At 41.9% G+C, this 21,988-nt stretch overlaps 1 protein-coding gene across 1 annotated transcript in view; it reads right to left on the bottom strand.

The window, feature by feature from the left end:
* The window catches only part of LOC126297439 (Down syndrome cell adhesion molecule-like protein Dscam2), a 384,987-nt gene that overhangs the window by 196,759 nt on the left and 166,240 nt on the right, over positions 1 to 21,988 (bottom strand). Inside the window, exon 10 of the mRNA XM_049988328.1 lies at positions 11,966 to 12,111. Within this exon, the coding sequence (XP_049844285.1) occupies positions 11,966 to 12,111 (146 nt within the window). The remainder of the gene's footprint in view (positions 1 to 11,965; positions 12,112 to 21,988) is intronic.

Here is a 21,988-nt window from a genome sequence, read left to right as displayed (position 1 = left end):
ATGAAACATTTAGATTTTTGCATCCTCTTCTGGAGTGAATTTTGGATTGTCAGGTTGCAGTATTTGGCCGATCCATTTCAGCAGTTCCATATTTTGAATACTAGCATGCAAGGGAAAGAAGAAAATATCCTCACATCCACCGACAAAATTAAAGCGTTTCACATAAAACTACAAATATGGAAAAGAAAAGCTGTTCAAGGTAACTTGGAAATGTTCCCGTCGGTAAGGAGCACAGTAGATTATTTAATAAGTTTAGAAGAGAAAATGGGTTCATATTTTCCATCCTTCAACACTGAACAGTACGACTGGATTCGAAACCCATTCATGGAAAATTCAGATGATTTCGGCTTAACGTTAACAGAAGAAGAAATTACAGCTGTATCTTCTGATCATGGACTGATGATTAACAATAAGGAATTGTCTCTTGAAGCATTTTGATTTCTATAAGATAAGAATATGTGTCGATATCTAAAAAGGCTTTGAACATTTTACTTCAGTTTTCGACGTGGTATTTATGTGAATTGGGATATTCCGCCCTTATCACAATTAAATTTTAAAAGGAACTTTTCAGTGTACTGACGAGGAAATGAGGGTTTGTCCTTCAAATATATCTCCAAATATTGAAGAAATCGCGAGGACACATCAGGCTCATGTTTCTCATAAACACTAAAGAGTAGACGTAAGGTACGTTTCATTTGTATTGCATTGTTACTTTCTCTAAAATTTGAATTAATCGTTAGTTTTATTGCAGTGTTTCATTTCAATACGCTTCACTTCAGAGTTTCTCTTCCTCTTCGTCTTGGCAGGGTAGGCTCTTTTTTACTAATGTTAAGTTGCATTTTCCGTAGTCTGGACGCGAGATTCAAATTAAAATGACGTAATTGTTATTTTATCACAGTATTTATATTATGTATTGACTGTTGCAAAATATTCCTCAAAAACTTGTATATAGTCTGTCCACAATTATTAGCGGCCTTTTACATGCGCCCGAAGCTCAAAAAGTTTGAGAACCACTGGTTTAATACATCACTCACGACACACTCTGGTGCGAAGCTGTTACCGTTTGACAAATTGAGCGACGCTAGCACTTGAGGATACTGTTTGTTTATCTTCTACTCGTTTCACGAAATAGTTGTTATATTTTTGCGTTCCGTGCGTTAGTAAATTACCAAGATACTTGAATTATTGTGAAATACTTTTAAAAAATCCAAACCACACTGAATCAATGACATAAGCTACAACTTGTTCATGAAGAAATACTCTCGTATGTGTATGCAAATGGCCGCGGTGGCCGTGCGGTTCTGGCGCTGCAGTCCAGAACCGCGGGGCTGCTACGGTCGCAGGTTCGAATCCTGCCTCGGGCATGGGTGTGTGTGATGGCCTTAGGTTATTTAGGTTTAAGTAGTTCTAAGTTCTAGGGGACTTATGACCTAAGATGTTGAGTCCCATAGTGCTCAGAACCATTCTTGTGTAGGCAAATATATTTGCAGTTTTTTCCACCGAAAGCAAGATACGCATGATAAGCATGTATTTCTGTTGTTCTACATCTACATGGATACTCTGCAAATCACATTTAAGTGCCTGGCAGAGGGTTCATCGAACCGTCTTCACAATTATCTATTATTCCAATCTCGTGTAGTGCGCGGGAAGAACGAACACCTATATCTTTCCGTGCGAGATCTGATTTCCCTTATTTTATCGTGGTGATCGTTTCTCCCTATGTAGATTGGTGTCAACAAAATATTTTCGCATTCGGAGGAGATAGTTCGTGACAGGAATTTCGTGAGAAGATTCCGTCGCAACGAAAAAGTCTTTGTTTTAATGATGTCCAGCCCAAATGCTGTATCATTTCAGATACACTCTATCCCATATTTTGCGATAATGCAAAATGTGCTGCCCTTCTTTGAACTTTTTCGATGTACTCCGTCAATCCTAACTGGTATTGATCCCATACCACGCAGCAGTACTCTAAAAGAGGACGGACAACCGTAGTGTAGGCAGTCTCCTTAGTAGATCTGTTACATTGTCTAGTTGAATTTACGGCCTTTATATTTGGCTGATTTATCGTGTAACCGAAGTTTAACAGATTCATTTTAGCACTCATGTGGATGACTTTACACTTTTCGTTCTTTTGGGTCAACTGCTAATTTTCGCACCATTCAGGTGTCTTTTCTAAATCGTTTTGTAATTTGTTTTGATCTACTGATGACTTCATTAGTCGATAAACGACAGCGTCATCTGCAAACAGATTGTCTCCCAAATCGTTTATGTAGATAAGTAACAACAAGGGCCTATAACACTACCTTGGGGAACGCCAGAAATCACTTATGTTTTACTCGATGACTTTTCGTCGATTACTACGAACTGTGACCTCTCTGACAGGAGTCACATACCTGAGACGATATTCCATAAGCACGCAATTTCACAACAAGCCATTTGTGTGGTACAGTGTCAAAAGCCTTCCGGAAATCCAGAAATACGGAATCGATCTGAAATCCCATGCCAATACCACTCAACACTTCATGCGAATAAAGAGCTAGTTCTGTTTAACAAGAACGATGTTTTCTAGACCCATGTTGACTGTGTGTCAATAGACTGTTTTCTTCCCTGTAATTTACAATGTTCGAACACAATATATGTTCCAAAATTCTGCTGCATATCGACGTTAATGATATGGGCCTGTAATTAAGTGGATTACTCCTACTACGTTTTTGAGTATTGGTGTGATCTGTGCAACTCTCCAGTCTTTGGGTACGGATCTTCTGTCGAGCGAACGGTTGTATATGATTGTTAAGTATGGAGCTAACGCAGGAGCATACTCTGAAAGGAACCTAATCGGTATACAGTCTGCACAAGAACACTTGCTTTTATTAAGTGATAAGTTGCTTCGCTACTCCGAAGATATTTGCTTCTACGTGACTCATGTTGGCAGTTGTTCTTGATTTGAATACTGGATTATTTACTTCGTCATCTTTTGTTAACACATTTCGGAAGATTGTGTTTAGTAAATCTTATTTGGCAGCACCGCTTTCATTAATATCTCCACTACTATCGCGCAGAGAAGGCATTGATTGTTTCTTGCCGCTAACATATTTCACATACGAACAGAATCTCTTTGGGTTTTCTGCCAGATTTCGAGACAAAATTTCATGTGAAAACTGTTATAAGCATCTCGCATTGAAGTCGGGGCTAAATTTCGAGCTACTGCAAAAGATCGCTAATCATGGGGATTTTGCGTCTGTTAAAAGTTGGCATGTTTGTTTCGTTGTTTCTGAACAGTGTTCTGATTCGTTTTGTATACAAAGGAGGATCAGCTCCGCCGTTTGTTAATTTATTTGGTATAAATTCTCAACTGCTGCCGATACTATTTCTCTGAATTCAAGCCACATCTGGTCTACTCTTCCATGGTTAATTTGGAAGGAATGGAGACTGTCTCTCACGACGGCGTCAAGTGAATTTTTATCTGCTCTTTTGAATAAGTATATTTTCCATTTATTTTTGGAGAATTTGGGGGTTACAATATTCAATCTCGCTACGACAACCGTGTGTTCACTAATTGCTGCCGGCCGTTGTGGGCGAGCGGTTATGGGCGCTTCAGTCCGGAACCGTGTGGCTGCTACGGTCGGAGGTTCGAATCCTGCCTCGGGCATCGATGTGTGGGATGTCCCTCGGTTAGTTAGGGTTAAGTAGTTGTAAGTGTAGGGGACTGATGATCTCAGATGTTAAGTCCCATAATGCTTTGAGGCATTTGAACTATTTTTGAACCAATTCCTGTATCCGTTTTGATGCTCTTTATTAATTCGGGATTATTTGTTGCTAAGAGGTCAACCGTTTACTACTCGCGTGTGCTCATGAACTAACTGCTCGAAACAATTTTCAAAGAATGGGCTTAGCACAATTTCGGACGATTTGTTTATGCGTAGCTCCGAAAATAACGTGTAATTTTTCTAACATATCGAGGGTAAATTAAAGTCACCACCAACTATAATCGTATGAGTCGGGTACGTGTTTGAAATCAAACTCAAGTTTTCATTGAATCTTTCAGCAACTGTATCATCTGAATTGGGAGGTTGACAAAGGGTCAAATTATTATTCTATTCCGGTTGCCAACAATGACTTCTGCCCCTACTAAATGAAAGGAAGTATCTACTTTGCTTCAATTTCGCGACAGGTTAAACTACTTCTGACATCAACAAACACGCCACCGCCAACCGTGTTAAGCCTCTCCTTTCTGAACACCATTAGGTTCTTCGCAGAAATTTCGGCTGACGTTATATCTCGCTTTTGTCAGCATTCAGTGCCTATAACGATTTAAACATCAGTGCTTGGAGCTACAACAATTTACAACTGTTATACCAATGGAGCGTAGGAAACCCGTATGGCATATACACTCCTGGAAATGGAAAAAAGAACACATTGACACCGGTGTGTCAGACGCACCATACTTGCTCCGGACACTGCGAGAGGGCTGTACAAACAATCATCACACGCACGGCACAGCGGACACACCAGGAACCGCGGTGTTGGCCGTCGAATGGCGCTAGCTGCGCAGCATTTGTGCACCGCCGCCGTCAGTGTCAGCCAGTATGCCGTGGCATACGGAGCTCCATCGCAGTGTTTAACACTGGTAGCATGCCGCGACAGCGTGGACGTGAACCGTATGTGCAGTTGACGGACTTTGAGCGAAGGCGTATAGTGGGCATGCGGGAGGCCGGGTGGACGTACCGCCGAATTGCTCAACACGTGGGGCGTGAGGTCTCCACAGTACATCGATGTTGTCGCCAGTGGTCGGCGGAAGGTGCACGTGCCCGTCGACCTGGGACCGGACCGCAGCGACGCACGGATGCACGTCAAGACCGTAGGATCCTACGCATTGCCGTAGGGGACCGCAGCGCCACTTCCCAGCAAATTAGGGACACTGTTGCTCCTGGGGTATCGGCGAGGACCATTCGCAACCGTCTCCATGAAGCTGGGCTACGGTCCCGCACACCGTTAGGCCGTCTTCCGCTCACGCCCCAACATCGTGCAGCCCGCCTCCAGTGGTGTCGCGACAGGCGTGAATGGAGGGACGAATGGAGACGTGTCGTCTTCAGCGATGAGAGTCGCTTCTGCCTTGGTGCCAATGATGGTCGTATGCGTGTTTGGCGCCGTGCAGGTGAGTGCCACAATCAGGACTGCATACGACCGAGGCACACAGGGCCAACACCCGGCATCATGGTGTGGGGAGCGATCTCCTACACTGCCCGTACAGCTCTGGTGATCGTCGAGGGGACACTGAATAGTGCACGGTACATCCAAACCGTCGTCGAACCCATCGTTCTACCATTCCTAGACCGGCAAGGGAACTTGCTGTTCCAACAGGACAATGCACGTCCGCATGTATCCCGTGCCACCCAACGTGCTCTAGAAGGTGTAAGTCAACTACCCTGGCCAGCTAGATCTCCGGATCTGTCCCCCATTGAGCATGTTTGGGACTGGATGAAGCGTCGTCTCACGCGGTCTGCACGTCCAGCACGAACGCTGGTCCAACTGAGGCGCCAGGTGGAAATGGCATGGCAAGCCGTTCCACAGGGCTACATCCAGCATCTCTACGATCGTCTCCATAGGAGAATAGCAGCCTGCATTGCTGCGAAAGGTGGATATACACTGTACTAGTGCCGACATTGTGCATGCTCTGTTGCCTGTGTCTATGTGCGTGTGGTTCTGTCAGTGTGATCATGTGATGTATCTGACCCCAGGAATGTGTCAATAAAGTTTCCCCTTTCTGGGACAATGAATTCACGGTGTTTTTATTTTAATTTCCAGGAGTGTAGTTCCTGTGTTAATTTACGTACCAAATAAGCCAACACAACCGTAACTTAAGGAAAAGCGAAACAGACGTGATAATTAATCGCCAAAAGCAATAAAACTGTGTCTACGTTTCTCCTGTGTTCAGCCTGCACCCTATGGGACTGAAGCGCTTCTTGTGTTTTCCCGAGGCCCTCTAACCTAAGAAACCGCCCAGTCCACGCCATACCGTCCCTGCTACCCGTGTAGCCGCCTCCTGCGTATAGTGGACACCTGACCTATTCAGCGGAACCCGAAACCCCACCACCCTATGGCGCTAGTCGAGGAATCTGCAGCCTGCACCGTCGCAGAACCGTCTGAGCCTCTGATTCAGACCCTCCACTCGGCTCTATAGCAGAGGTCCACAATCGGTTCTGCCGACTATGCGGCAAGTGGTCTGTTGTTGTTATCATAGGCACTTTCCTTGATACTAAAAGAAAAAAAATTAGTTTATCAGGTCTAATGATTAACCCGTTCTTAAATTTCACTCGACTTTGTAATACATGGATATTTTTGTAAATGTAATTACTTTTGCTTCAAAAGCGAATTTTTTAATAGTCTTGCCGTTTGTGGCTCGGATTTGGCAACAGCTGTGGAATTGCTTTCTTTTGTTTTGGGAAACAGTTTTATTGCTTTTGACGATTAATTATCACGTCTGTTTCGCTTTCCCTTAAGTTACGGTTGTGTTGGCTTATTTGGTACGTAAATTAACACAGGGACTATATGCCATACAGGTTTCCTACGCTCCATATTTACTGATTCGGCTGAAAGCGTAGCGAACAAAACTCTGCTTAGTCTTTCTGCAAGAGCTCGGGTCGTCTGATAATTACTTGCATTTTTTTGTTACCAAATGATAGTGACATTATTCAGTAATTGTCTTTACGTTGTAAGAGAATTGTAAATAAACTGTTCCGTAACATACAGCTTCATACCTCCTAGCGTCCTTAGGAAACTAAACATAGACAAATATGGCGCTATATGGTAGTAATTGTTGATTTTTAGTGCATTACATACATTCCCTATTGTAAAAGCTATGTTACAAACCAGTATAAACTTTAGTATTGGCATTCATCCGATATCGTATTCAGAAGTGTCGCTTGCTGACCACTTGGGCGTTGTTCTCGCTATGGGTAACAAAAACGCGACAGAATGTCTTGACTGTTACGTTGGACCGTGACTCTACCTATTTCCCCAGTACAGTGAGCTCTCTTAGGTGCAGGGTGTTGGAACACCGGTATTTTGCAATTTATTGGTTAAAATCCATGATCCTGCGCCCAAAATCCAGAACATTCACCAGCCATAGTAAACATGACACGATGGCATATCTCATGTTATATGACATGACATCATGTATCATCTTACTTCACTTGACACGATGTATTATGTTATATGACATCGGTACTAATAATCAATCTGTTTTTAAGTTAGAAAAATAAATGTAAAATCTTCGTGCCGCTAAAACTCAGAAACGAGTTCCGGTACGATCTAGAGAGTTATATGGTGAGATACCCTCTATCCCCAATCCCTGAAGAAGGTTCCCGTTTCTATCTGAAGGGTGTGCTTTTGAAGATATACGCGGGGGGAAGTTTCGACCTCTAGAAATTTCTAGAACGTTTTAGAACATTCCAAAACATTCGAGAGTATTCAGGAGCATTCCACAAGATTCCAGAATGTTCCGGAATGTTCCATAATGATTTGCGATGTCCTGGAATGTTGGGGAATAGCCTGGAAGATATCCTTTTCGATATGTCCTGAAATTCGCCACTGGTGGGGCTACATAAGGCAAGACCCGCTGTGGGTTCGACCGTCACCAACGAATAGAGGAACCGAAAAAGTAGTGCAACGAGTGAATAAAAACAGACAGTGAAGTGTAAGTAGTCAGACTAATACAGTGACTGAATATACACTGAAGCGCCAAAGAAACTGGTATAGGCGTGTGTATTCAAATACAGAGATAACAGAAACAGGCAGAATATGGCGCTGCGGTCGGCAACATATATATAAGACAAGTGCCTGGCGCATTTGTTAGATCGGTTTACTGCATCTACAATGGCAGGTTATCAAGATTTGAGTGAGTTTGAACGTGGTGTCATAGTCGGCGCACGAGCGATGAGACACAGCATCTCCGAGGTAAAGATAAAGCGGGGATTTTCCTGTATGACCATTTCATGAGTGTACCGTGGTTATCAGGAATCCGGTAAAACATCAACTCTTCGACCGCTGCGGCTGGGGAAAGATGCTGCAAGAACGGGACCAACGACGACTGAAAAGAATCTTTCAACGTGACAGAAGTGCAACCCTTCCGCAAATTTCGGTGCTGGGCCATCAACAAGTGTCAGCGTGCGAACCATTCAATGAACCGTCATCGATATGGCCTTTCGGAGCCGGAGCCCTACTCGTGTACCCTTTATGACTGCACAACACGAATCTTTACGCCTCGCCTTGGCACGTCAACACCGACGTTGGACTGTTGTGACTGGAAACATGTTGCCTGGTTAGACGAGTCTCGTTTCAAATTGTATCGAAAGGATGGACCTGTACGGGTATGGAGACAACCTCATGAACCCATGGACGCTGAATGTCAGCAGAGGACTCTTCAAGCTGCTGGAGGCTCTGTAATGGTGTGGGGCGTGTGCTGTTGGAGTGACACGGGGCAACTGATACATTTAGATTCGACTCTGACAGGTGTCACGTACGTGAGCATCCTGTCTGATCACCTGTATCCATTCATGTCCATTGTGTATTCCGACGGACTTGGGCAGTTCCAGCAGGACAATGCGACACCCCACACGTCCAGGTTCGCTACAAAGTGGCTCTAGGAGCACTCTTCTAAGTTTAAGCACTTCTGCTGGACACCAGACTCGCCAGACGAGAACATAATTGTGCATGTCTAGGATGCCTTGCAACGTGCTGTTCAGAGGAGATGTCCACTCCATCGTAATCATACGGATTTATGGATAGCTCTGCAGAATTCACTGTGTCAGTTCCCTCCAGCACTACTTTAGACATTAGTCGAGTCCAAGTCACGTCGTGTTGCGGCACTTCTGCGTGATCGAGGGGTCACTACTCGATATTAGGCAGGTGTACTAGTTTCTTTGGCTCTTCACTGTAAATCGAAAATATAGTGTGTAAAGTGTACCTAGTGTATTTTCTAATAAAAAGTTGATTTGATTTATGTTTTAGATAATCCCCCATGTAAAAGAGGAGGAGATCTAGCAAGTTCAGAAGCAAAACGGCGAAAACAAAAAGAACAGCGAAAAACCGAAACTGACGGAGAGCGCGAAGCACGTTTAAGTTCCCAGTGAACGAAATAAGCACCATGAGAAGCAAAGAAACCGAAGAACAACGAAGAATCAAGAATTGCGACACAGTCTTATTAAAAAAAAAAAAAACCGTGTCCTTAATCCAGTCATGAAAATATCACCCTACGAGAAGTGCGGACGAGGACAAATAAACAGTACAACCTAACAAATGAAGCATTCCACTACGCCCCGATGAAAGAACGTAAGAAACACAAACACGCCGTATTCGGAAAAATGGATAACATTTGTCAACTCTGCAAAGTGAAAAAAATCAGTAGAGAAACGCCAGTATTCTGTTGCATGAATGGAAAAATTCGGTTACCACCACTGGAAGCACCTCCGCAGGAATTTTTACATTACATGACCGGGAGAACTCCAGAAACAAAAAACCTTCAAAATGCAAAAAAAACGTACAACGCCCACTTCCAAATGACTTCTTTCTGTGTCACTTCGATCTACACAAACAGCGGTGAAGTCTATTATGCTTTTTCCATCCAAGGACAAAACTATCACAACATGGGAACGTTACTACCACTACACAACGAAGATCATAAATTTCTGCAAAAGACCACATGGAGAAAATGAATGTCGATTTAATGCACCTCGAGCAGACGAAGTCACCATCGTAGTTGTGGACAATGAAAACACAACCTTGACTGACTGTACAATGAAAAAGAGGAGCACGACGGACTGTAGAGTCACGCCTTCCATGTGATGCCTTCTAACATCCATTAATATTTCCACACGGAGAGGTGGGATATCATTTTAATGCGTAACAAGTTCTACCTAAAAAAAGGCGTAGAAACAAACAAAATGTCATTTCCAAAGAGTTCTACGCCTACCGCTTAATGATCAGAAACAGTGAAACGTAGAATCACATTCACAACACTCGCCGTTTATTCGAACAATTCCTGGTAGACATGTGCGCAGAAACAGAAGTGGAACGGATGCTATACGAATCAGAAGAAACTACGCGCGAAAGAATATATCCACCTTCGAGACGCAATCATAAATCACGGAAACATTGACGACATTGGAACAATGATAATCTTACCCTCATCATACACAGTAAAACCGAGATACATGCACGAATACACTCAAGATGCCATGACCTACATAAGAAAATATGGACGACCCCGACTTCTCCATAACATTTACATGCAACTCGTCGTGACGACAAATCAAAGAACAACTAAGATACGGACAAGCCCCCATGCATCGACACGATATAATAGCCCGAGTTTCTTACAGATTAATTTAAGTGTCTCAAAATACCATATATTTGCAACTGTTAGACGCTGGGTGCACACAATCGAATGGCAATAACGAGGACTGCCTCACTCACACAATCTCATATGGCTACACAACAGAATTCATACCACGGATGTGATCTCGAACTGTACGGCATAGTAATGAAAAACATGATTCACGGGCCATGCGGACCATTAAAGCTCAATTCGCCATGTATGAGTGATGGAATATGTACAAAAATTACGAAAAATCATGCATGGTCGACATACAAATCGGAGTTGACGGTTATTCCAAATGCCGAAGGCGATCGCCCAAAAACGCTGACTTCACAGTAAAAATGCAAATACGTGGCAGCGACGAACTGGAAGTAGGTAATCAATTAGTAGTACCATACAACATACTACTTTCCAAAATGTTCCTAGAATACATAAATGTAGAATACGGGGTTTCAGTGAAATTCATCAAATATTTATAACTCTGTGAACAATGGCAGTGACATGGCAGTATTTCAAATAGGCAAAGAAAACGAACAACAAAACGGAAACGACGAGATCCTCATGTATCAAATGGGAAGATACGTCAACAGTAACGAAGCAGCGTGTGCGATTTTCAGTTATCCCATATACGAACGGAAACCAACTGTGCAACATCCAGCACCACATTTGGAGAATGGACAGAGAATTTATTTCTCAAAAGACGCCGCCAGGAAAAATGCAAGACAACCACCTCAGAACATGACATTAACGGTTTTTTTACCAACTGCAGCAAACGGATCCATTCTCGAAAATAACACTACATGTCGGCGTCCCTACCTATAACACGCGGAACACAACAGGAAAACTCTTTCAATGACGAAAACGAGGAATTCCAATAGAAAGTCAGTCATAAATGATGAAAACTGGAACACTAGGCCGAGTATACCCCATACATCCGAACAATGCCGAATGTTTGTACTGCGGTGTTACTACACTAATTACGGGGACCAATAAGTTTTGCTGATCTAAAGATTGTAGACGATTACCTATGCCAGAAGTACAGAGAAGCGTGCCAACGCTCAGGAATAGTGGAAAACGACAACCACTGGGAATTAACACTAGCTGGTCTCAGCTGAAAAAAATTGACATAATTCTAAAAACATGTAACTCATCAATTTCAAAACAGCTATGGGACTCTTTCAAAGAGAGTATGATTGATGTCATACTCTACCCAATCCGACAAGCTCATCCTGAACTGAGCTTCGAATTCAACGACGACATCTTCAATGAATCACTCATTCGAACCATACCTTAGTGCAACTTGGGTTGCAATCACCACGGAAGGATGCTATCAATGTGCCAAACTTCGTTATCATTGAAAAGGAAAATATGAAGTATATTGTAATATGTGAGTTTTTATATCTTTCTTGTGCAAGTGCAGCGGAATCTTTGGAATTGGTAAAATCAAAAACGTGTTTAGTACAATGTTTTTTGTGTGTCTTTGAGGAGCCAATGTTCCGTAAATCTTTTGTAATCTGTGATAAATAAATACTTTTAACAGTTACGATATTTAAATTAACAACTTATTAGAAAAACATACAACATAAGTACCTGAAGATCCTTTGGGATCGGTGCGTTGTCTTTGAGCCATGAGAAACGAATCGGGAGGTCCCCAGAAGAAACGCTACACGTCACCTGCGCTCTGGCTCCCTCTCGCACGTTAACTGGGAAGTTGAAGGGTTCCACCACTGGAGGACCTGCAAACAAAGGATACTGTATTACTGTCATGACAGATACTTTGAGGTGCACCCCGAAGTTCCGTCATCTGTCTATTACTCTCCATCCAAGATAACTTGCTGCGTCTTCCCTACCGAAAAATCCTCAGTCCGGTCACAAATTTCGCTTTATGCCCCATAGGATCGTACTTGTGATGACAAGCACAGGTGTTCTGCTAAAACAAATTATTTTCGGAAATCAATAAATGCTACGTCTATCTGACTGCCCTGATCCATGGTTTTCAGTGTAAGTGCGAAATGGTTTTCATATGACTGAAGTTTTCGAAATCCATGCTGGTTTGCAAGGAGGAGCTTATTATGTTCGAGCTGCCTCACTATATTTTAGCTCAGAATATGTTATAAGATGCTGTAACACTTGGATCTCAAGGATACTGGACGGTACTTTTGTGGATCACATCCATTATCCATATCGTAGACGAGTGTGACTTGTGCTTTCTTTCAGCTACTGGACTCCGTATTCTGTCCGATGTATCTATGATAGACTACAGTTAACAGAGGCACTAACTCAGTTGAAAATTGGATATGGAATCTAATAGGGATTCCATCGGGCTCTGGCTCTTTGTTCAGGTTCAGTGATTTCAGTTGTTTCTCAGTGCAACTGGCACTAATATATATAACGCTCACCTTTTCAGTGGTACGATTATTAATTTGGTGCAATACTGCTTGTTTTCCTTTGTAAAAGAATATTTGAAAACGAAGTTAAGCTTTTTTCTTTTGCTTTGCTACTCTCAGTTCAATTCCTGTCTTGTCCGTGAATAATTGGAGATTAACTCTGGTACCACCAACAAACTTTCCATACGACCAGAAGTTCTTTGGGTTGTTTTGAAGGCTTCAAGTTTTACAGCCAGTCGCGCGTTTGACGATTTTCATAACGGACCAGCCCAACAACAATCGTTCGTTCAACGTTTGGCTCTCAGTTACCTTCAGCGAAGGCTGTTTGCTACTGGGTTCCATAATTTCGTAGTGGTCTTGTTCACATCAGCGATGAATTCCATGTACGCTGACAAAAATCGTTTATTGTTAAAAAAATCATCGCTGTGCACAGCGTGATTAGAGGGCGTTGGGCCGCGCGGGATTAGCCGAGCGGTCTGGGAAGTGGCAGTCATGGACTTTGCGGCTGGTCCCGGCGGAGGTTCGAGTCCTCCCTCGAGTATGGGTATGTGTGTTTGTCCTTAGGATAATTTAGGTTAAGTAGTGTGTAAGCTTAGGGACTGATGACCTTAGCAGTTAAGTCCCATAAGATTCCACACACACAAATGGCATCGGCATGTGACAGGCATATCGAAGACTGCAGTGTATTCGACGCTGCATGAACATTTAGCTGCAAAAAATGTTGATTCTGAAAGGAAACGCACAGTTTGACCAAAGCTTACAAAAGTGCTAGTGTCAGTTCGTGTAAGAAAACGCAAAAAAAATACGACTGATGAAATGCAATATTCGTTTACATGGCATAGAATATGAAATTTTGATATGTTCGTACGAGTCGCAAACTAAGCTGCAAGCATGTACTTGTGTGTTCCAAGATAAACAAAGTGGTTCGTTCACGAAGCATTTCGAAGAAAATGGTTTGTTTCTCTGGTTGTACTGGATATGTTGTGAACAGTGATGTACAGCATCCAAGAACAATTAATACTAAGTAACATACAACAGTTCTCTTGGGACATATTATTGATTAAATCAGCAAATACTACAAAAAACGTCACAACACTCTTCCTGACACTGCCAATAACGCACACAACACATCAAACAACAGATTATCTGGTGGAGAAATACATCGAATTAATGTCACATTTCCCGTATTCACCTGATTTATTGCTTAACGGCTTCGTTTGTTTCCTTATGTTAGACAAAATTGTTTATAGAGGGTGACAATTATTGAACTATAAGAAAAAACGTAAATTAATTACGAACTACGGCGTTCACACACTTTGATCAACATGTAAACGTCGCTACAGATATTCGAATTTAGATTATGACATGTTCCGTATGCTTGCAATCATCGGCGATGACGTGGCGCAGAAGAATAGCGAAATTCTGCAAGACCCGCTGAAGCGTCGGAATATCGATGCTGTCGGCTGGTTTCAGCTCAGCAATGGTTTTGGCGTAACTGCTGTACACCTTGTCTTTAATATAGCCCCACAAAAAGGAGTCACATGTGTTCAAATCCGGAGAATATGGCGGCGAATCGAGGCCAGCGCCAGTAGCCTCTGAGTTCTTCAGAGCGAGAATGCTATCCCTGAAGTGCTCCTCCAGGGCATCAAACACCCTCCTGGTTCAATGGGGTGGAACTCAGTCTTGCATGAACCACATCTTGTCGAAATCAGGGTCACTTTAGATAATTAGGATGAAATCATCTTCCAAAACCTTCACGTACCATTCGGTAGTCACCGTGTCGTCAAGGAATAGCGCATCGACTATTCCGTGACAGGACATTGCACACCACACAATCACCTGTTGAGGGTGAAGACACTGATAGATCGTGAAATGCAGATTCTCAGTCCCTAAATACCCCAATTTTGCATATTGTCGAACCCATCCAAACAAAAGTGGGCTTCGTCGCTAAACCAACCCATGTATGCGCGTACTAATTTCCATTATGCCGCGTGGCCAACCGTCCAGTTTTGAGCCTCCTGACACCAACCATTCAGAAGTTATGATGATTTTATATCATATAGTTCGATAATTGTCAACCTTTATATGGGAATGCAGCCTGTCTAGGAGAGTTTAATTGATGAAAACTTTCGCCTGAAGATAATGAGTCGGAGACTTGTTGAAACGTTGCCACATGGAGACACTGCCACTCGGCTGCTACTGTCAATATCAGGTCCCCGCCTTGTCCTTGAATGACTGGAGACTAACTCTGAATCGAATGAATGCGGACAATGAGTCATTAATTCGACGTATTTCTCCGTCAGATAATCTATATGACTTGTAGCACTGTCATGATGAAGGATGATGTGGCACTTTCTACAGTACTTACTGATTTCTTCAATGGCTTTTCCCAAACAAATTGTAGAATACTATTCAGCATTCGATCCTGTAAATCAACGTTCATGGCGCATCAGTTTCACTAAGATGATGCTGCCACTCAGTTGGCATGCAGAGAACATTTCACGAAGAAAATATGTGTGCAAAACTACTTTCATCATCTCGAGAAGCTGTTGAATCCTTACAGAACTGTCTCTGTGAGGTACACACATTAACGTGGAAAAAATGTTTTCAGAATTATTTCGAAAGCATGCAAAAGATGTAAATTGCAGAGGGTAATATTTCGAGAAACTATAAAACGGTTTGTACGGGAACAAGTTTTTTTCACTGTTTTTGTAAAAACTTAAAAGACTATCCTCGTATTTAGGAAATAACCAGATCTGAAACGTCAGTTTTGCTCATTTTGTGACAGAGTGGTACGTTACCTTGCCGCAGTCTAAAGCTCATTGGTCAACATGCGACACGCATCGTGTACACTCGTTGCCTAGCGACCTTTGTGCCTCCGCGTATCCGTTTTACTAGTCCTGGGACGTGGGTAGCCGTCTGTTCATACAATCATGATGTTGTGAACAAAGCACAGTTAAGCTTCATGGCCACAGATCCAGTAGTCGAGGATCAGATTTAATTAATAGCTCTTTGCCTAGCGATGTAACTTCGAGACGTCGGTAATGATGAATGTGTTATCGGATAAGAATCAGCTTAACATGTAAACCCGAAAGCATATCACTCGCCTTGCTCACATGGATGCACGCACGGACACACGCACGTTTATGAGAAATACATTTACGGATTTTGGAGGCGGATTTCTCAGAGGAAAACAAGAAAGAAATTCCAAAATACAGTATGTCCGAAAACGTCTTTGGCATATTAATGAAGTAACATTCAACACAGTTATGAAGTCAGAAACTCAGCTTCAAAAAGTTCCTCGCGTCTTTCTACATTTGTAGGTACACTGGAGTTGCGCTCTGCCAAAACGACGGTGCGGTAGTTTTTGTAAGCCACGTAAATGACGTACTGAATGGTAGGATTACCTATAATATTAGTGGCAATGAACAGGAAAGAAAAATTAATGTGTAAGAAAGAGAAGAACTAGGAGCCGACGATTCCTCTTTTTGTTTGTTTGTTTCTTTGTTTGTTTCTTTTGCACGTAATTTCAGCTGCACATCATTATTAATTAATTTTAGTCCATTGTGTATTTTATATCCTTACGGAACATAACTGCGTTTTAAAAGTAATAAAAATTAGTTCGTCGTGTAATTCCTGCGCTTTTATGCAATTGGAGCAATTACTTTTGATTCAAGTACGTTTTCCATGCAGAAATATAAAAGAAATCTATATAATGGCTATTATTTTTTACGCAGTTAAACGTTTTTCATCATGATCAAAAGCAAAATTTCCTTTTATTATTGATAAACGCGCAAGTTGTTTATGAATAACAGAAACATGTTTTATATAAGCTCGGTGGAGTATTGAAGAGATATATGACATGTTTATGTTTTGCATTATTTTTGAACTCTATCTGTTCTGGGGTGAAAACTGCGTTTTCCAGCGCTATATGATAAACATGAATTTTTTCTGCACCATTCCTCTAGTTCACGTTAGAAATCAACACTTTTCGAAAGAAACCTGAATTAAACATTGCCAATTTCAATTTTGCTACAAATACTTCTTACTTCTAAGTAACAAACAGGGACATAACTATGTGGAATATTAACGTTCCATATATTACACGGCCATTTATGTATCCGCATTCATTTCTAATACGGTTGACTGCTTCCATTTTCTAGGGGATCTAGCAAGACACTGACCGCATACGCAACAAAAAGATCGATAGAGGTAAATCCCGATAGGTATTCAACACATGTTAACGTGCAGGTAACGCGATTACGATGTTAACTGACCAAGGTTACTCCTAAGCTACTGTAGTCAACACTTGCTTGGGACAGTCCACAGTATCCTATGGTAGTTTTACAACTCAACCCAGAACGTTTGACTTCGGTGAAAATCCATATTGCACAGTTCAGGGATAGACAGCAGAATGAGACCTTACGAAGATAACATTATAGGCTGATATACAATTTTTTTACTGTATTTTCTTTTATGTCTTTCCTGCTTTAGTTTCATCATACACGGAAAAGGTTATTTCGGATTGAGTTTTGTAAATTTAATTCCTAGTATAATTATGTTTCCGTTGACATAATGCAGTTGTTATGAAGGTGATTGCGATTTTCAGTTATTCTGATGCTGTATACTTTCTTTTTTGTTAACATTATTTTTGAATTAATTTTGTATGGATAAAGTAACTTGAAATTGTTATTTAGTATAAAACTGTAAATCGATGTAAACAGAATTTTCGAAAGCGTTATGAGATGCGAGTTGTATGAGCGATGTCGAATTATGTCGGAAGTGAAGGCATCAACAAAGGGTCAGGAGCAAGAAGAAGAGAGGGGAGGTGATTGTCGCGCCACGCGTATGTACTATGCCTTTACTACAATGGATGGAATTGACATAGCCAGAAACAATAATATATTAATATTAAACGACGATTACTGACGGCGCGTGAGGTAGCCGCGCGGCCTGAAGCACCTTGTCACGGTTCGCTCAGCTCCATCCATCGGAGGTCCGAGTCCTCCCTCGGGCATGGGTTTGTGTGTTGTCCATAGTAAGTTAGTTTAAGTTAGATTAAGTAGTGTGTAAGCTTAGGGACCGATGACCTCAGCAGTTTGGTCCCATAAGAATTTACCACAAATTTCTAATTTTTCGGACGTATCGAAGCATAATAGAGAGATACAGACAGGGGAAAGCTCAGCCGCAGTACTGGTTCCCGCTGTTTGTAATTTTGTGGATGTTGGTAGAACTGCTTTAGGCTCCACTACTTGATTCATCTAGAACCCGTTTTCAGTCTTTCTGAAACAATTACTACTGAGATCAGTCAGTTATTAGCTAGTCCCCCCCCCCTTCCTCACACCATCATAATCAAGATTAGCACCCAAGTGAACTTGGTACGAGAAGGTATTTCGGTGCGTTGCGAGTGTTACCTAAAACTACTTCTCATAAATGAAAGCTAACTATATCGAGAGACGCTTGTTAAAAAACACCCTCGTGTGCAGTATTGCTACACCCACAGGTAGGATCACAATCAAGAATCAACCAAATTAAAACGTGTGCACTATGTTACTGTATGTAAATCACTTGATTGCTGGATTCCTTAGTTAAACTGGATGACCTTAAGCAGTCACTGTTTTGTATCTGATCGCTGCCGCCAATAATAATAATACTGTGCGGGCGCTCTACCAGTTCTAACAACCCTACCACAACAAAGGTCAAAATTTTAATAACGATTCTGGTGTTAGTCACTGCTAAATACTACATTATCGGACAACAACAGACATATTATGTGGCAGGTGTCATTAGAGCACAGTTAATAGTCATTTCATGTAATAATGAAAAAACTAGGCACTCATCTTTTTGTGTTTCCCACGCTGGTCTCGACGTAAAATCATAGCTCAATCGTTGAAAATCTAGGTGGTTATGATTCCAAGCTCGGATGCAAAGAGGCCTAGGTTTTATTCTGCTATATTCAAAAGTTTTGTAGATGGGCTTCACAAACCATTCTTGAAGCTCACGCTTTTGCTGGACAATGGTGATGTAAAAAAATAATCTGCCCTCCGAAATTAAGTTACACTTCATTTTAATTGCTTTTATTGCAATATCATGCGACACACTAAACATCACTTCACAATACAAAACATCTTCCTCACATTTCAGAAGCCAACTACAATATGCGTCTTTTCAACATGACGTCAAAGACTGGACTTTCTCAACGTCCGACTCTCTAACAAGTTAACAACTAACTAATAATCGCTTATGCGCCCAAAAATCAGAGTTACAAGTACGTTAAAGATCATAGTGACAAAAGAAAGAATACACATAAGAATAATAGCATTGCAACATGAAGTTTATCAATGTATCAAAAATGGAATCAAATCTGAATGTTGTCTCATAAATACGTTAAGTAGTACTACAGAAACACAGTAGAATGTTACTGGCAGCGAGATGTTCAGGTGAGGTGCCGTAATGGTTGCGTAATTCATGTACCATTACACCGAGTAGTAGCTATTACAGGGTGTTTCAAAAATGACCGGTATATTTGAAACGGCAATACAAACTAAACGAGCAGCGATAGAAATACACCGTTTGTTGCAATATGCTTGGGACAACAGTACATTTTCAGGCAGACAAACTTTCGAAATTACAGTAGTTACAATTGTCAACAACAGATGGCGGTGCGGTCTGGGAAACTCTATAGTACGATATTTTCCACATATACACCATGCGTAGCAATAATATGGCGTAGTCTCTGAATGAAATTACCCGAAACCTTTGACAACGTGTCTGGCGGAATGGCTTCACATGCAAATGAGATGTACTGCTTCCGCTGTTCAATTGTTTCTGGATTCTGGCGGTACACCTGGTTTCTAGTGCCCCACAGAAAGAAGTCACAGGGGTTCATGTCTGGCGAATAGGGAGGCCAATCCACGCCGCCTCCTGTATGTTTCGGATAGCCCAAAGCAATCACACGATCATCGAAATATTCATTCAGGAAATTAAAGACGTCGGCAGTGCGATGTGGCCGGGCACCATCTTGCATAAACCACGAGTTGTTCGCAGTGTCGTCTAAGGCAGTTTGTACCGCCACAAATTCACGAAGAATGTCCAGATAGCGTGATGCAGTAATCTTTTCGGATCTGAAAAATGGGCCAATGATTCCTTTGGAAGAAATGGCGGCCCACACCAGTACTTTTTGAGGATGCAGGGACGATGGGACTGCAACATGGGGCTTTTCGGTTCCCTATATGTGCCAGTTCTGTTTATTGACGAAGCCGTCCAGGTGAAAACAAGCTTCGTCAGTAAACCAAATGCTGCCCACATGCATATCGCCGTCATCAATCCTGTGCACTATATCGTTAGCGAATGTCTCTCGTGCAGCAATGGTAGCGGCGCTGAGGGGTTGCCGCGTTTCAATTTTGTATGGATAGAGGTGTAAACTTTGGCGCATGAGACGATACGTAGACGTTGGCGTCATGTGGACCGCAGCTGCAACAGGACGAACGGAAACCCGAGGCCGCTGTTGGATCACCTGCTGCACTAGGCTGCGCGTTGCCCTCTGTGGTTGCTGTACGCGGTCGCCCTACCTTTCCACCACGTTCATCCGTCACGTTCCCAGTCCGTTGAAATTTTTCAAACAGATCCTTTATTGTATCGCTTTTCGGTCCTTTGGTTACATTAAACCTCCGTTGAAAACTTCGTCTTGTGGCAACAACACTGTGTTCTAGGCGGTGGAATTCCAACACCAGAAAAATCCTCTGTCCTAAGGAATAAACCATGTTGTCCACAGCACACTTGCACGTTGTGAACAGCGCACGCTTACAGCAGAAAGACGACGTATAGAATGGCGCACCCACAGACTGCGTTGTCTTCTATATCTTTCACATCACTTGCAGCGCCATCTGTTATTGAAAATTGTAACTACTGTAATTTCGAAAGTACTGAAAATGTACTGTTGTCCCAAGCATATTGCAACACCCTGTACATAGTTACTGTTGTTTGTGCTGTCAATTAGATTGTTTATTGTTGGGAACTGAATTTGTGGTCAAAGTGGGAAGCACCAAAACCTGCGAGAAGGCGTTTCCATGATATATTTAAACATATGTGATGTATATGCCTCAATTTTACTGTCATAGATGCCTGGTGCAACGTGCAGCGTACGTGTTTAGTGGATAGATTATATGGGGAAGTTGTTCGTGCATTCGTTTCACAAGCTGTAATCCTCACAACATTGTTTCACGCATCAATGCCAATATTTGAAGAAGAAGTTAATTATTGATAGCTTATATATTCACTATTACAGTCTTCAGAAACAGTAACATAGTAGTGATCTTTAGAAAATAATTTAATTTCGTGACAGAAACACAGTCGAACACTTTTGTTTTTACCCCTCAGAAAACTACATTTCACCACTCATGGGTTTAGGTACCTTCAAGTGGGAAACCACTGATCTAGACTGGTAATAAATTCGTGTGGCCCGACAGCATGGTTCAACTCTTCCAGTTGAACGTCATTTCGACGACCTACATGTCCCTAAGCAAATCCAATTATTTTACCGGACGAAGGGGTGCTGCAGTTTAACGTGGAAACCGAACCGCGTTTTTTTTTTTTTTTATAGGAATCTAGTTGTAGACCATTTTCTTCAATTCAGTTAAGTTTATTTCAACGAATTTTAAACCTGTTACTGGAAACTCTACACAAGTCGTATATATTCAATAATGATGGGGAGTTACATTGTTTTATATTTTGTATGAAGTCATAAATCATGGTAACAGAACCACTGGTTATATTGATGTGAAAATAAAACTGAACACTTGAAAAATAAGAACCAATGTAAAAAAATAAATAAAAGGAATTAACCCAAATCCCTAGTGAATAACTACCAGCTTACATTACTAGATATTGTACTGGCAGCATCGGAATAGCTTGAGGTTTACCGACTGACTATTACTTCTAAACTAATTGTCCCTGCATTATTCTACATCACCCACACTAATAGGTGCGTGCCTCGGCAATCCTCGAGTCTACGCATACCTGTGTTGGTGGTCATATCATTCTTTCTTTTCTTTTTATTTGAATTTTTTCTTTTCCTTATTCAGAACACACTGAAAGTTAAGCAATTACCTTGTAGACACTCGACTTGCTGTCATATTGAGCCAGCCGCTGTGGTCAAACGGTTCTAGGCGGTACAGTCTGGAACCACGCGACCGCTACGGTCGCACGTTCGAATCCTCCCCCGGGC

The sequence above is a fragment of the Schistocerca gregaria genome, chromosome 1 (assembly GCF_023897955.1).
Source record: "Schistocerca gregaria isolate iqSchGreg1 chromosome 1, iqSchGreg1.2, whole genome shotgun sequence".
Classification (NCBI taxonomy): domain Eukaryota; kingdom Metazoa; phylum Arthropoda; class Insecta; order Orthoptera; family Acrididae; genus Schistocerca; species Schistocerca gregaria.
This window is presented reverse-complemented; position numbering and strand designations above follow the sequence as displayed.